The sequence below is a fragment of the Pecten maximus genome, chromosome 16, assembly GCF_902652985.1.
Source record: "Pecten maximus chromosome 16, xPecMax1.1, whole genome shotgun sequence".
In the NCBI taxonomy this organism is placed as follows: domain Eukaryota; kingdom Metazoa; phylum Mollusca; class Bivalvia; order Pectinida; family Pectinidae; genus Pecten; species Pecten maximus.
Genome location: NC_047030.1, coordinates 29,142,789 through 29,157,793, shown reverse-complemented (window position 1 = coordinate 29,157,793; position 15,005 = coordinate 29,142,789). Strand labels below are relative to the sequence as shown.

Sequence of the window (15,005 nt, the reverse complement as noted above, 5' to 3'; positions counted from 1 at the left end):
AGTAACCTACCAATACCCCGGTATCTGGACTCTAGAGCCGATATCAACATCCCAGTAACCTACCAATACCCCGGTATCTGGACTCTAGAGCCGATATCAACATCCCAGTAACCTACCAATACCCCGGTATCTGGACTCTAGAGCCGAAGTGTGAAACAGAAATGTGAGGTCAGGACTCTAGAGCCGAAGTGTGAAACAGAAATGTGTGGTCTGGACTCTATAGAGCCGAAGTGTGAAACAGAAATGTGAGGTCTGTATTCTAGAGTCGAAGTGTGAAACTGAAATGTGAGGTCTGTATTCTAGAGTCGAAGTGTGAAACTGAAATGTGAGGGCAGACAGACACCAATGGCCACCATACATAACAGACAGATTAGAAAAGGTCACCATAGCAACAGTTTCCCTGCAGTAAAACATAAAGGAACAACAGGATGAATATTCACATCAGTGTTTAATGCCGTTTCGTTGTGTAAATATTTTAAGTACATAGTTATTTCTCCTTGAATAATTCGGTCGGAGGTTACTTCATAATGAGAATATTTCTTCAGTCTGTTAACACTTTTGTACAAAAATAACATCACATTCTATATCTGACGGATGGTGCAATATCTCGGACAACCTCAACCTTGGAATTCTTATTTGTTCTTTTACGTCTTCTATTTATACTACGTTAAATATTCATCACTTACAATAACAAAGTCTGAATTTAATGCCCATGATTACTCTGTCCTGTCATTCTGTTTTAATGACAAGATGGCAAACCTTTTTAACATTAAAATATTGCTGGAAAAATAATGAGGATATGGAGATTTTATGTAATTACCAGATAACAGCATCGCTTCAATTGTTAATGAAACATTAACAAGAAAACAATGGAGAAAACTTGATTTATAGAGAAATCACGACTCTTGACAAAAAGTTTACTACAGCTAAGATTAATATTACACAATATACATACAGCACTTGAGTCTCACAGCAGCCATTCATTAGCCGCCTCACTATCAAAACTTGTAACACTTTTGTGTAGAGTCACGCTAAATCTTAACACTCACCATCAACCTGCAATAGAATTGGTCACAATAACACACACCTACATATACAAAGTGCACTAGGGCATACATATCAATATGGTAATTTTTCCACACTTTTTCTTTTTGAACCAAACCTTACTTTTCCAAAATGAAATCAAAACAACATTAGGAGCAAGCTTCCAATTTGAAAATTTGTCATTTTGAATTTCTAATTTTCTTCAAAATTTCATTAAATTAACATCTTTTCAATATTTGCAACTTTTCAATGCATTTTTCTTGAACATAATTCACATTGAATTTATAATATAGATGATTTCTACAGTGGATATGCAAATGAGAACAAAACGGTCAATATTAATTTTGAGAAAGGTTAAGTGTATTTCCAGAAAAAGAAGATCCCTATTTTGGAAAAGAGAAAAAATATCCACAACACCGCGGGGGATCTTAAATTTTCAATTTCCAACGTTCTAACAACTAAAAGTCCATATGGATAAGGAAAAAGGCATGGGGAAAAATCAGACCTATTTAAAGAGAAGTTTTTATATTCTATAGAAAGGAATAATATATCAACAATTTGTACGAAATTACAACTAAAAGTCCATATGGATAAGGAAACAGGCATGGGGAAAAATTCAGACCTATTTAAAGAGAAGTTTTTATATTCTATAGAAAGGAATAATATATCAACAATTTGTACGAAATTCTATGTGATTGATCTATATAAACTTTGTGCAGTCACCACCCACTGTGTGTCACATCAAATAATCAGCATGATATTTCAGGAAATGGAAATTCATGAAGAAAAATTGTTTTCTACTGTGGTGGTAAATCTTAGTACTTCTAATATTAATTAAAGCCAGAACAAAAATTGTTGAGGAAAGGGGACTGGCCTAACTTTTTGTTGACAATGAAATAACAGTATCATTGTACCACACCCACACACTGGTATTTACACAATCTATAGACATGTTATGACGGTTATCAATACATAGAGAATTTTATCATTATAGATAATAAGCATACGCTTCTGGAATTATAAACATTTACGAAACAATTAGTGTGCACGTGGAAAACAGATTGGTCTGTTAGGAGAGAACAGTACAGGACTGGTCTGTTAGGAGAAAACATATATATAGGACTTGCCTGCGTGGAAAAAGTTTTTTTCCAGAAAAAACAAAACCTTTCTGTTGAACATAAATCATCCATTAAATGAAGTAATATAAAACAGTTATCCAGTTGTGAACATACTACTCCATTTAAAAAAAAAATGTTTTCCATGATAAAATAAGTTCAATCCTGCAGAATAATTTCTGTTAATTAACTTCTAATATAAAAATATTTAAAAAAAATATTTTTCAAAATGGTTAAAAATCACTAAATTAGATATTATAATAAAACAATGCCAATCCAATTCATAAAAAACAAAAGTTTATCTTGTTTTTTTTGGTCAGAAGTTGATCTAATCTGTTTTGGTTAGATACATAATCCTAATATCTTGGGCATGTTACATGTTATATATTTCTCTTTTGCTCTCGTTTGCATCGTCTTTCAAATCTAAATGATAATTCGGCATATATATTAACAAGACACATGTTGACCGGCCATCTTTAGACATTCTCACTTGTTTTTATCATTGACTATATTTTATAAACACATGAAAAAATAAAAGTAAAGTGAGAGGGCCTGGGCTCACATATATATACCCCATCTACTTCATCAATAAAATAAACCTGTCCAAGAGATATCTTGTAAAAACAATATTTCTTTTTTAAAAGTGGCTAAGTGTCACTGTCAACCTTTAATCTTGACTGATGACCACCGAAATTTGATCATGTGTAGAACTTGGTGTAAATATGTCCAGGTGTTATGAGATACACACATTTTACACTGACACAAACACATACAACATGATTACTATATTCCCACCTCACCCCTTACTAAGTGGGAGTAAAACAATGAGTCAATGGCATCCCGAAATATTCAACTTAACTTGACTGTTACCACTAGTACACTTATAGAAACACTGGTGTATATCTAGTACTATAGAGAGGGCCACACATTCCACTGTTGTAGTGATCAACTTGACACTTCATTTTGTATTATGTATATAGATTATGAAATTATGTGGAAAAGATAATTGCACATTAGATTTTATGGTTGTTTCGAGATTGCTATGCAAAGATTTCATTATTGTGTACACAACCAATTGCTATTTTTCTTCTCATTTCTGCACCAAGCTATAAACAATTCTTCTATACGAAGTCTTTCAATGTTCAACATGAAATATCAATAAATATCACTGAAAACTGATGAATCGTCTACATAACGACAATGTAGACCTTAGTGTATTTAATGGCACATTCAGTATGAGCACTAAGCACTTGTTTAAGACATCCTCCTAAACATAATGAAAATGTAAGTCATATCTCTCTTGTTTATTTGGTGAAGACTTTTCACGAAACACCTGATGAAAGTTACCACATATCATCACACAATCTCACGAATAACACAAATCATCTAACATCTGTGAAACAAAGTTTTCCATCTGAAACTAAAACTATTCCATGAAAATTCACAATTATGCCGAGTCTTCCTCACACAGCCTCATCCCGGAGAGTGTTGATGCGAGCACAGATCTTGAGAGCGGGTCCGAGTTTCATACTCATGGCCGTCATTAGGTGGTCCTCCTTAAGGAGCATAAGTGCCTGTCCGTCAATCTCCTGGGACCGGAACTCTTCAGCGTACGGTGCACAGCCCGGCATGGACTTGATAAACTCGTATACTTCCACCACCTGTGTAGACAAAGTCAAACTTAGATAGACTCATGATATTTTTTTCAAATCATCAATTAAATAAAGTATTGTTCAAGAGGTCGAAGTGTGAACGAAAAAAAACAACAGATTCCTTTTTACTGTAAAGTTCTAACTCTGAATCAAGTATCACTGTTTCATATCACTTTCCCTTCTTTGTATTTTTCTTCTTTTTTTTTATTTTCGTTTTTTTTTTGGAAAGATAAAAAATTCGTTATCATCAACATAAGTAACAACAGTCTTATGATTAAGTCACATAAAAACATTATTTTGACACTATCCAGCCATTCTGTTCAGTTTGGGGTATCAGGGCTTTTCATCATTTTAGGGGGTTTCTAAAAAAGACCTCTATAAACCCCACATAATTATATTGTACATTCAATAATTAATAAATCTGTTAAAATTTAAAAGAATTCCAGTCAATTAATATATGACAATTTCTGTCAGCCACTTGACATTATGACAGATTTAGAGATTGAAGCGTCTATGAAATAAGAGATCAGCTAAGGTTTGACACCTACATTCCAACGAGCGGGGTTGGACTGGGGTGTATCCTGATAGTCCCCGTCCCCTTGTCCCTGGACAGTTGTCGGAGAGTCCGGAGTCATGCTGCTCTCGTTTTCTGAGCTCGGAGAACTGCTCTGTTCTGCATGGTCGAACTGGCTGTTGTCATCCATGTCCATTTCTCCAGAGAGCTGTACACAAAATATAGTAATTGTAAGTTCATGGATGTTTTAAAATATAAATAAAGAAGGTTATCAACATTTTCTCACCTATAATGGTTACTATACATTATCTGTACGCAAATCTGTTGGGATTAGCCAATGGATACATAAGGATCCATTTGCTCTTTACAATGTATGGCTACTTGGGTTAAATGCTGTGGTTACATAAGGATCCATTTACTCTATAATGTATGGCTACTTGGGTGAAATGCTGTGGTTACATAAGGATCCATTTACTCTACAATGTATGGCTACTTGGGTGAAATGCTTTGTTTACATAAGGATCCATTTACTCTACAATGAATGGCTACTTGGGTGAAATGCTGTGGTTACATAAGGGTCCATTTACTCTATAATGTATGGCTACTTGGGTGAAATGCTGTGTTTACATAAGGATCCATTTACTCTACAATGTATGGCTACTTGGGTGAAATGCTTTGTTTACATAAGGATCCATTTACTCTACAATGTATGGCTACTTGGGTGAAATGCTGTGGTTACATAAGGGTCCATTTACTCTACAATGTATGGCTACTTGGGTGAAATGCTGTGTTTACATAAGGATCCATTTACTCTACAATGTATGGCTACTTGGGTGAAATGCTTTGTTTACATAAGGATCCATTTACTCTACAATGTATGGCTACTTGGGTGAAATGCTGTGGTTACATAAGGATCCATTTACTCTACAATGTATGGCTACTTGGGTGAAATGCTTTGTTTACATAAGGATCCATTTACTCTACAATGAATGGCTACTTGGGTGAAATGCTGTGGTTACATAAGGGTCCATTTACTCTACAATGTATGGCTACTTGGGTGAAATGCTGTGTTTACATAAGGATCCATTTACTCTACAATGTATGGCTACTTGGGTGAAATGCTTTGTTTACATAAGGATCCATTTACTCTACAATGTATGGCTACTTGGGTGAAATGCTGTGTTTACATTAGGATCCATTTACTCTACAATGTATGGCTACTTGGGTGAAATGCTGTGGTTACATAAGGATCCATTTACTCTACAATGTATGGCTACTTGGGTGAAATGCTGTGTTTACATAAGGATCCATTTACTCTACAATGTATGGCTACTTGGGTTAAATGCTGTGGTTACATAAGGATCCATTTACTCTACAATGAATGGCTACTTGGGTTAAATGCTGTGGTTACATAAGGATCCATTTGCTCTTTACAATGTATGGCTACTTGGGTGAAATGCTGTGGTTACATAAGGATCCATTTACTCTACAATGTATGGCTACTTGGGTGAAATGCTGTGTTTACATAAGGATCCATTTACTCTACAATGTATGGCTACTTGGGTGAAATGCTGTGTTTACATTAGGATCCATTTACTCTATAATGTATGGCTACTTGGGTGAAATGCTGTGTTTACATTAGGATCCAAAAACTCTACAATGGATATAATGTTAATATGTACTGTATTTACAACTTCAATATATATTCATTTAAATTTCATTAAAAAACTTTTAAAGGTGCATTAAGCCTAAAATAAGATGGTTTGGTTTGTTTTGTTTAACGTCCTATTAATAGCCAGGGTCATTTAAGGACGTGACAGGTTTTGGAGGTGGAGGAAAGCCGGAGTACCCGGAGAAAAACCACCGGCCTACAGTCAGTACCTGGCAACTGCCAAACTCGCAACCCAGAGGTGGAGGGCTAGTGATAAAGTGTCGGGACACCTTAACCACTCGGCCACCGCGGCCCCAGAAATAAGTAAGAACCATTAAGACTGAATTATAATTTGTAATCTACAACAAGGTATTAGTCTTTTAGGACAGATATGTTGATTACACATTCCAAGTGATGGTGAAACAATGGGTCTGTTTACATAAACCTCAAAATTTACATCAACAAGATGTAGTTGATATATAATACTTGAACCTTACAACGCAGAAAACTGTGATGGATACCGACATTGTAGGACAACTGAGACCTTACAACACTGAAAACTGATGGATACTGACATTGTAGGACAAACGAGATCTTACAACACAGAAAACTGTCATGGATACCGACATTGTAGGACAAACTAGAACTTACAACACAGAAAACTGTGATGGATACCGACATTGTAGGACAAACGAGACCTTACAACATAGAAAACTGATGGATACTGACATTGTAGGACAAACTAGACCTTACAAAACAGAAAACTGTGATGGATACTGAAATTGTAGGACAAACGAGACCTTACAACACAGAAAACTGTGATGGATACTGACATTGTAGGACAAACTAGAACTTACAACACAGAAAACTGTCATGGATACTGACATTGTAGGACAAACTAGACCTTACAACATAGAAAACTGTGATGGATACCAACATTGTAGGACAAAAGAGACCTTACAACACTGAAAACTGTGATGGATACTGATATTGTAGGGCAAACGAGACCTTACAACATAGAAAACTGTGATGGATACCGACATTGTAGGACAAACGAGACCTTACAACATAGAAAACTGTGATGGATACCGACATTGTAGGACAAACGAGACCTTACAACACAGAAAACTGTGATGGAAACTGACATTGTAGGACAAACGAGACCTTACAACACAGAAAACTGTGATGGATACTGACATTGTAGGACAAACTAGACCTTACAACACAGAAAACTGTGATGGATACTGACATTGTAGGACAAACGAGACCTTACAACATAGAAAACTGTGATGGATACTGACATTGTAGGACAAACTAGACCTTACAAAACAGAAAACTGTGATGGATACTGAAATTGTAGGACAAACGAGACCTTACAAAACAGAAAACTGTGATGGATACCGACATTGTAGGACAAACGAGACCTTACAACACTGAAAACTGATGGATACTGACATTGTAGGACAAACGAGATCTTACAACACAGAAAACTGTGATGGATACCGACATTGTAGGGCAAACGAGATCTTACAAAACAGAAAACTGATGGATACTGACATTGTAGGACAAACGAGATCCACGTCCACCCTGTCGCCAACCCTTCCTCACCCCAAACATTGGCTTCTTCTTAATCACCTTACCACCAGTCGCCAGAGAAGCTGAAAAAACAAAACAGTCAATCATCATTATCTCACAAGCCTGATCTACGTGTGGTTATGTATATCAGTTGTCCAGGGACACATAAATTAGGCTCTTAGTAAGTGAATATCCAGTCTAACATAGCTAGTTAACAGATTATATCCCTTACGTAGCTAGTTAATAGATTCCATCCCTAAGATAGCTAGTTAATAGATTCCATCCCTAAGATAGCTAGTTAATAGATTCCATCCCTAACATAACTAGTAGACAGATTCCATCTCTAAGATAGCTAGTTAACAGATTCCATCCCTAAGATAGCTAGTTAACAGATTCCATCCCCAACATAACTAGTAGACAGATTCCATCCATAAGATAGCTAGTTTATAGATTCCATCCCTTACGTAGCTAGTTTATAGATTCCATCCCTAAGATAGCTAGTTAATAGATTCCATCCCCAACATAACTAGTAGACAGATTCCATCCATAAGATAGCTAGTTTATAGATTCCATCCCTTACGTAGCTAGTTTATAGATTCCATCCCTAAGATAGCTAGTTAATAGATTCCATCCATAAGATAGCTAGTTAACAGATTCCATCCCTAAGATAGCTAGTTAACAGATTCCATCCCTAAGATAGCTAGTTTATAGATTCCATCTCTAAGATAGCTAGTTTATAGATTCCATCCCTAACATAACTAGTCAACAGATTCCATCCCTAAGATAGCTAGTTAATAGATTCCATCCCTAACATAACTAGTTAACAAATTCCATCCCTAAGATAGCTAGTTAACAGATTCCATCTCTAAGATAGCTAGTTAACAGATTCCATCCCTAACATAACTAGTAGACAGATTCCATCCCTAAGATAGCTAGTTAATAGATTCCATCCCTAAGATAGCTAGTTAACAGATTCCATCCCTAACATAACTAGTTAACAGATTTCATCTCTAACATAGCTAGTTAACAGATTCCATCCCTAACATAGCTAGTTAACAGATTCCATCCCTAAGATAGCTAGTTAACAGATTCCATCCCTAAGATAACTAGTCAACAGATTCCATCCCTAAGATAGCTAGTTAACAGATTCCATCCCTAAGATAGCTAGTTTATAGATTCCATCCCTTACGTAGCTAGTTTATAGATTCCATCCCTAAGATAGCTAGTTAATAGATTCCATCCCCAACATAACTAGTAGACAGATTCCATCCCTTACGTAGCTACAGTCAAACCTGTCTATAGCGACCGCCCAAGGGGAGGCAGAAAAACGGTCACTATAGACAGGTTGCCTTTATAGACAGGTAAAAAGTATTGCACCAACCAATTTACTTAAAACTGCCATAAATAAATTGTCATTGAACAGGGCATTCAGAAGACCAGTCAGAAGTTAAATAAATGCATAAACTTTATAAATCTGAAGGGTTTAATATTTAATGATTTTGTGGACCCAAACACAAAATATAACTCAAAATGGTCTTATGGATAATTTTTTTAAATATTTTGTTCTGAAATAATGCTAAATGTATCCATCAAATTATCTCCCTTTCTTTCATAAATAAAGAAAAAGAATACACAATAATTAATTAATTAATTATATTTGTGTTACTTCTAATTATTTTGTGTTATAGTCTTACTTCTTAAAACCAAAATGGTTTTTTTTCTGACCCAAATTGAAATCCGGATATTTGTGTCAGTTTACGACTTTTTATTAGTATTGACTAATTAAAGATGCCGGCAGTACAAACGCTAGTACCGACAGCTACGATTAAGAAAGGCATTATTGGCTTTCATGTGAGTAAATATTGATGACAGATATGACCAGTGTTTGTTGTTGAAGTGATGTATCCTAGTTGTAATCACAAAATTAACTGACTGTGTCAAATGAAGCCACCTGTGCACAGTTGTAATGTAATACCGACACGCATGGTGGCCCGACTCCTCTCTTACCGAGCCCCAGGCCAGGGCACCTACAGTAATTATAGGCTAACAGGTGGTAGGGGTCTTTTGTTTCTATAATCAGGCCAGGGTTGTGGTGATCCTTTGTTTGTATAATCAAGCCAGGGTCGATGTGTCTGAATTTTCCGGGGATTTTAGGGGAATCTTAAAACCGGTCGTTATAGACAGGCAGTCGTTATATACAGGGGGTCGTTAGAGCAGGTTTGACTGTAGTTTATAGATTCCATATCTAAGATAGCTAGTTAAGAGATTCCATCCCTAACATAGCTAGTTAACAGATCCCATCTCTAAGATAGCTAGTTAACAGATTCCATCCCTAAGATAGCTAGTTAACAGATTCCATCTCTAAGATAGCTAGTTAACAGATTCCATTTCTAAGATAGCTAGTTAACAGATCCCATCTCTAAGATAGCTAGTTAACAGATTCTATCTCTAAGATAGCTAGTTAACAGATTCCATCTCTAAGATAGCTAGTTAACAGATTCCATCTCTAAGATAGCTAGTTAACAGATTCCATTTCTAAGATAGCTAGTTAACAGATTCCATCTCTAAGATAGCTAGTTAACAGATTCCATTTCTAAGATAGCTAGTTAACAGATTCCATCTCTAAGATAGCTAGTTAACAGATTCCATCTCTAAGATAGCTAGTTAACAGATTCCATCTCTAAGATAGCTAGTTAACAGATTCCATCCCTAACATAGCTAGTTAACAGATTCCATCTCTAAGATAGCTAGTTAACAGATTCCATCTCTAAGATAGCTAGTTAACAGATTCCATCCCTAACATAACTAGTTAACAGATCCCATCTCTAAGATAGCTAGTTAACAGATTCCATCTCTAAGATAGCTAGTTAACAGATTCCATCCCTAAGATAGCTAGTTAACAGATTCCATCCCTAACATAACTAGTTAACAGATTCCATCCCTAACATAACTAGTTAACAGATTCCATTCCCAACATAACTAGTTAAAAGATTTCATCCCCAACATAACTAGTTATCGGATTCCATCTCCAACATAACTAGTTAACAGATTCCATCCCTAAGATAGCTAGTTAACACATTTCATCCCAAACATATCAAGTTAAAAGATTTCATCACCAACATATCAGGTTAAAAGATTTCATCCCTAACATAACAAGTTAAAAGATTTCATCCCTAACAGAAGAAGTACATTTTATTCCATTTTTTTCTGGATTCACTACTCATTTTTCTCATTTAACCCCTACGATTTTCTTATGTGGTGGGCCCTGAACCCTGAACAAGGATATGTCAATAGGCAATATTAAACCCCTACGATTACTTACGTGGTCGGCCCCGAACCCTGAACAAGGATATACGCCGTGAGCAGGCAACATTAAACCTCTTGGCACATGGCATTGAACAAAACCTATTTGATTTCTTAAATCTCGAAGATTGTTCATCCTTGCCGCAGAACTCACACTTGACAAAAGGTCTTCTTGTGTTTTCCCCTGTGAAATAGTTAAACAATTTTATTGTTATCTTTCTTTAGCAATGTGTGATCTTATCGGTAATGGTAACCAACAACCTAATACTACTTTCATCAAATTTCATTTCAAATCAAATTTTCCATGATTTTAGAAAACTCGATGAAAATTCACAATGAAAATTTTATTTTATGTTATAACTAAATATACCTCACATGAAATGAATGAAAATTACGAAAACTATTTTTTCCAGAGAACAAAAAATATTGTATTGTTACATCTAAAAGGATTTAGCGTGTTACTGAAACAACATGATCAAAGTTATGTCAAACAACACAATACCAGTCTGATGTATTATAACACAGCACCGGTCTGATGTATTATAACACAACACCAGTCTGATGTATTATAACACAGCACCAGTCTGATGTATTATAACACAACACCAGTCTGATGTATTATAACACAACACCGGTCTGATGTATTATAACACAACACCGGTCTGATGTGTTATAACACAGCACCAGTCTGATGTATTATAACACAACACCGGTCTGATGTATTATAACACAACACCGGTCTGATGTATTATAACACAACACCGGTCTGATGTGTTATATCACAACACCGGTCTGATGTATTATAACACAACACCGGTCTGATGTATTATAACACAACACCGGTCTGATGTATTATAACACAGCACCGGTCTGATGTATTATAACACAACACCGGTCTGATGTATTATAACACAACACCGGTCTGATGTATTATAACACAACACCGGTCTGATGTATTATAACACAACACCGGTCTGATGTATTATAACACAACACCGGTCTGATGTATTATAACACAACACCGGTCTGATGTATTATAACACAACACCGGTCTGATGTGTTATAACACAGCACCGGTCTGATATATTATAACACAACATCGGTCTGATGTATTATAACACAACACCGGTCTGATGTATTATAACACAACACCGGTCTGTCTGATGTATTATAACACAACACCGGTCTGATGTATTATAACACAACACCAGTCTGATGTATTATAACACAACACCAGTCTGATGTATTATAACACAACACCAGTCTGATGTATTATAACACAACACCAGTCTGATGTATTATAACACAACACCGGTCTGATGTATTATAACACAGCACCGGTCTGATGTATTATAACACAACACCGGTCTGATGTATTACAACACAACACCAGTCTGATGTATTATAACACAACACCGGTCTGATGTGTTATAACACAGCACCAGTCTGATGTATTATAACACAACACCGGTCTGATGTATTATAACACAACACCGGTCTGATGTATTATAACACAACACCGGTCTGATGTATTATAACACAACACCAGTCTGATGTATTATAACACAACACCGGTCTGATGTATTATAACACAGCACCAGTCTGATGTATTATAACACAACACCAGTCTGATGTATTATAACACAACACCAGTCTGATGTATTATAACACAGCACCGGTCTGATGTATTATAACACAACACCAGTCTGATGTATTATAACACAACACCAGTCTGATGTATTATAACACAACACCGGTCTGTCTGATGTATTATAACACAACACCGGTCTGATGTATTATAACACAGCACCAGTCTGATGTATTATAACACAACACCGGTCTGATGTATTATAACACAGCACCGGTCTGATATATTATAACACAGCACCGGTCTGATGTATTATAACACAACACCGGTCTGATGTATTATAACACAACACCAGTCTGATGTATTATAACACAACACCAGTCTGATGTATTATAACACAACACCGGTCTGATGTATTATAACACAACACCGGTCTGATGTATTATAACACAACACCGGTCTGATGTGTTATAACACAACACCGGTCTGATGTATTATAACACAGCACCGGTCTGATGTATTATAACACAACACCGGTCTGATGTGTTATAACACAACACCGGTCTGATGTATTATAACACAGCACCGGTCTGATGTATTATAACACAACACCGGTCTGTCTGATGTATTATAACACAACACCGGTCTGATGTATTATAACACAACACCGGTCTGATGTATTATAACACAGCACCGGTCTGATGTATTATAACACAACACTGGTCTGATGTATTATAACACAACACCGGTCTGATGTATTATAACACAACACCGGTCTGATGTATTATAACACAGCACCGGTCTGATGTATTATAACACAGCACCGGTCTGATGTATTATAACACAACACCGGTCTGATGTATTATAACACAGCACCGGTCTGATGTATTATAACACAGCACCGGTCTGATGTATTATAACACAACACCGGTCTGATGTGTTATAACACAACACCGGTCTGATGTATTATAACACAACACCGGTCTGATGTATTATAACACAACACCAGTCTGATGTATTATAACACAGCACCAATTCGATTAAAATAACTTTGTGAAAGCCAGGTTACATTAACAACAGCTATCTGAATGATTAATTTTCAGGAAACTTCATATACAGTGAAACCGTATTTTATGACCTAGCCAATGTGTCAGATACGACAGTGTGTCGGTGAAGTTAGTGTTGGCAATGACAGCCGACCATGTGTCGTTCTGGTGGATATGGTCAGATGTTCCAGGACGTCGATAAAGTTAGTGGTCAGTAAAGACTGTATATTTAACTGGTAAAAATGTAATAATTGAATACTATTGGAGGTAGTTTCCTAAGCCTTGTATAATTGATTATTGTTTTGATAGCTATATAGAATTTACTGACCAGGCTTACTGACTAAAGACGAGTGACCACCTTCCATGGATGATTCTCCATCTAGGTCTGCCTGTTTATCCTCCGACAAGGTCTGTCCAGGTTTGGGTGGGATAAACTCTGTCAGGAGTGAGGAACGCTCCACCTAAACAACACAAATTTAAATCTAACAACACAAATTTAAATCTTTCAGGATTAAAGAACACTCCACCTAAACAACACAAATTTAAATCGTAAATCTCTATTAGGCAAATCTCTGTTCTAAGCGACCATTTCAATTCCCCCAAATTCAGGCCCCTCCTGCATGATAAAGCCCTCTATCACGTGGAGGTCAGAACACAGTTACTTACAGGGAACGGTTCAGGCCCCTCCTGTATGATAAAGCCCTCTGTCATGTGGAGGTCAGAACACACAGTTACTTACTGGGAACGGTTCAGGCCCCTCCTGTATGATAAAGCCCTCTGTCATGTGGAGGTCAGAACACACAGTTACTTACTGGGAACGGTTCAGGCCCCTCCTGTATGATAAAGCCCTCTGTCACGTGGAGGTCAGAACACAGTTACTTACAGGGAACGGTTCAGGCCCCTCCTGTATGATAAAGCCCTCTATCATGTGGAGGTCAGAACACAGTTACTTACTGGGAACGGTTCAGGCCCCTCCTGTATGATAAAGCCCTCTGTCACGTGGAGGTCAGAACACAGTTACTTACAGGGAACGGTTCAGGCCCCTCCTGTATGATAAAGCCCTCTGTCACGTAGAGGTCAGAACACAGTTACTTACAGAGAACGGTTCAGGCCCCTCCTGTATGATAAAGCCCTCCGTCATGTGGAGGTCAGAACACAGTTACTAACAGAGAACGGTTTAGGCCCCTCCTGTATGATAAAGCCCTCTGTCATGTGGAGGTAAGAACACAGTTACTAACAGAGAACGGTTCAGGCCCCTCCTGTATGATAAAGCCCTCTGTCATGTGGAGGTCAGAACACAGTTATTTACAGGGAACGGTTCAGGCCCCTCCTGTATGATAAAGCCCTCTATCACGTGGAGGTCAGAACACAGTTACTTACAGAGAACGGTTCAGGCCCCTCCTGTATGATAAAGCCCTCTATCATGTGGAGGTAAGAACCCAGTTACTTACAGGGAACGGTTCAGGCCCCTCCTGTATGATAAAGCCCTCTGTCATGTGGAGGTCAGAACACACAGT

General features: G+C 37.0%; 1 protein-coding gene across 3 annotated transcripts in view; it reads right to left on the bottom strand.

Annotated features, from left to right (window-relative positions):
- Window positions 1-429: 429 nt before the first annotated feature.
- Window positions 430-15,005, bottom strand: part of LOC117314817 (polyhomeotic-like protein 1) — a 30,698-nt gene continuing 16,122 nt past the window's right edge. Inside the window, exons 9-14 of one of the 3 annotated variants that reach the window (XR_004529610.1) lie at window positions 13,817-13,949; window positions 10,874-11,038; window positions 7,534-7,634; window positions 4,360-4,533; window positions 1,667-3,820; window positions 430-1,549 (exon numbers count right to left, since the gene is read on the bottom strand). Coding sequence is in view for 2 of the 3 variants with exons in the window: in XM_033868921.1 (XP_033724812.1) it covers window positions 3,623-3,820; window positions 4,360-4,533; window positions 7,534-7,634; window positions 10,874-11,038; window positions 13,817-13,949 (771 nt within the window). In the remaining variant the exon portion in view is untranslated. Of the gene's footprint in view, window positions 1,550-1,666; window positions 3,821-4,359; window positions 4,534-7,533; window positions 7,635-10,873; window positions 11,039-13,816; window positions 13,950-15,005 lie in introns of those variants that run through there. The other 2 variants (XM_033868922.1, XM_033868921.1) reach the window with 2 other exon arrangements.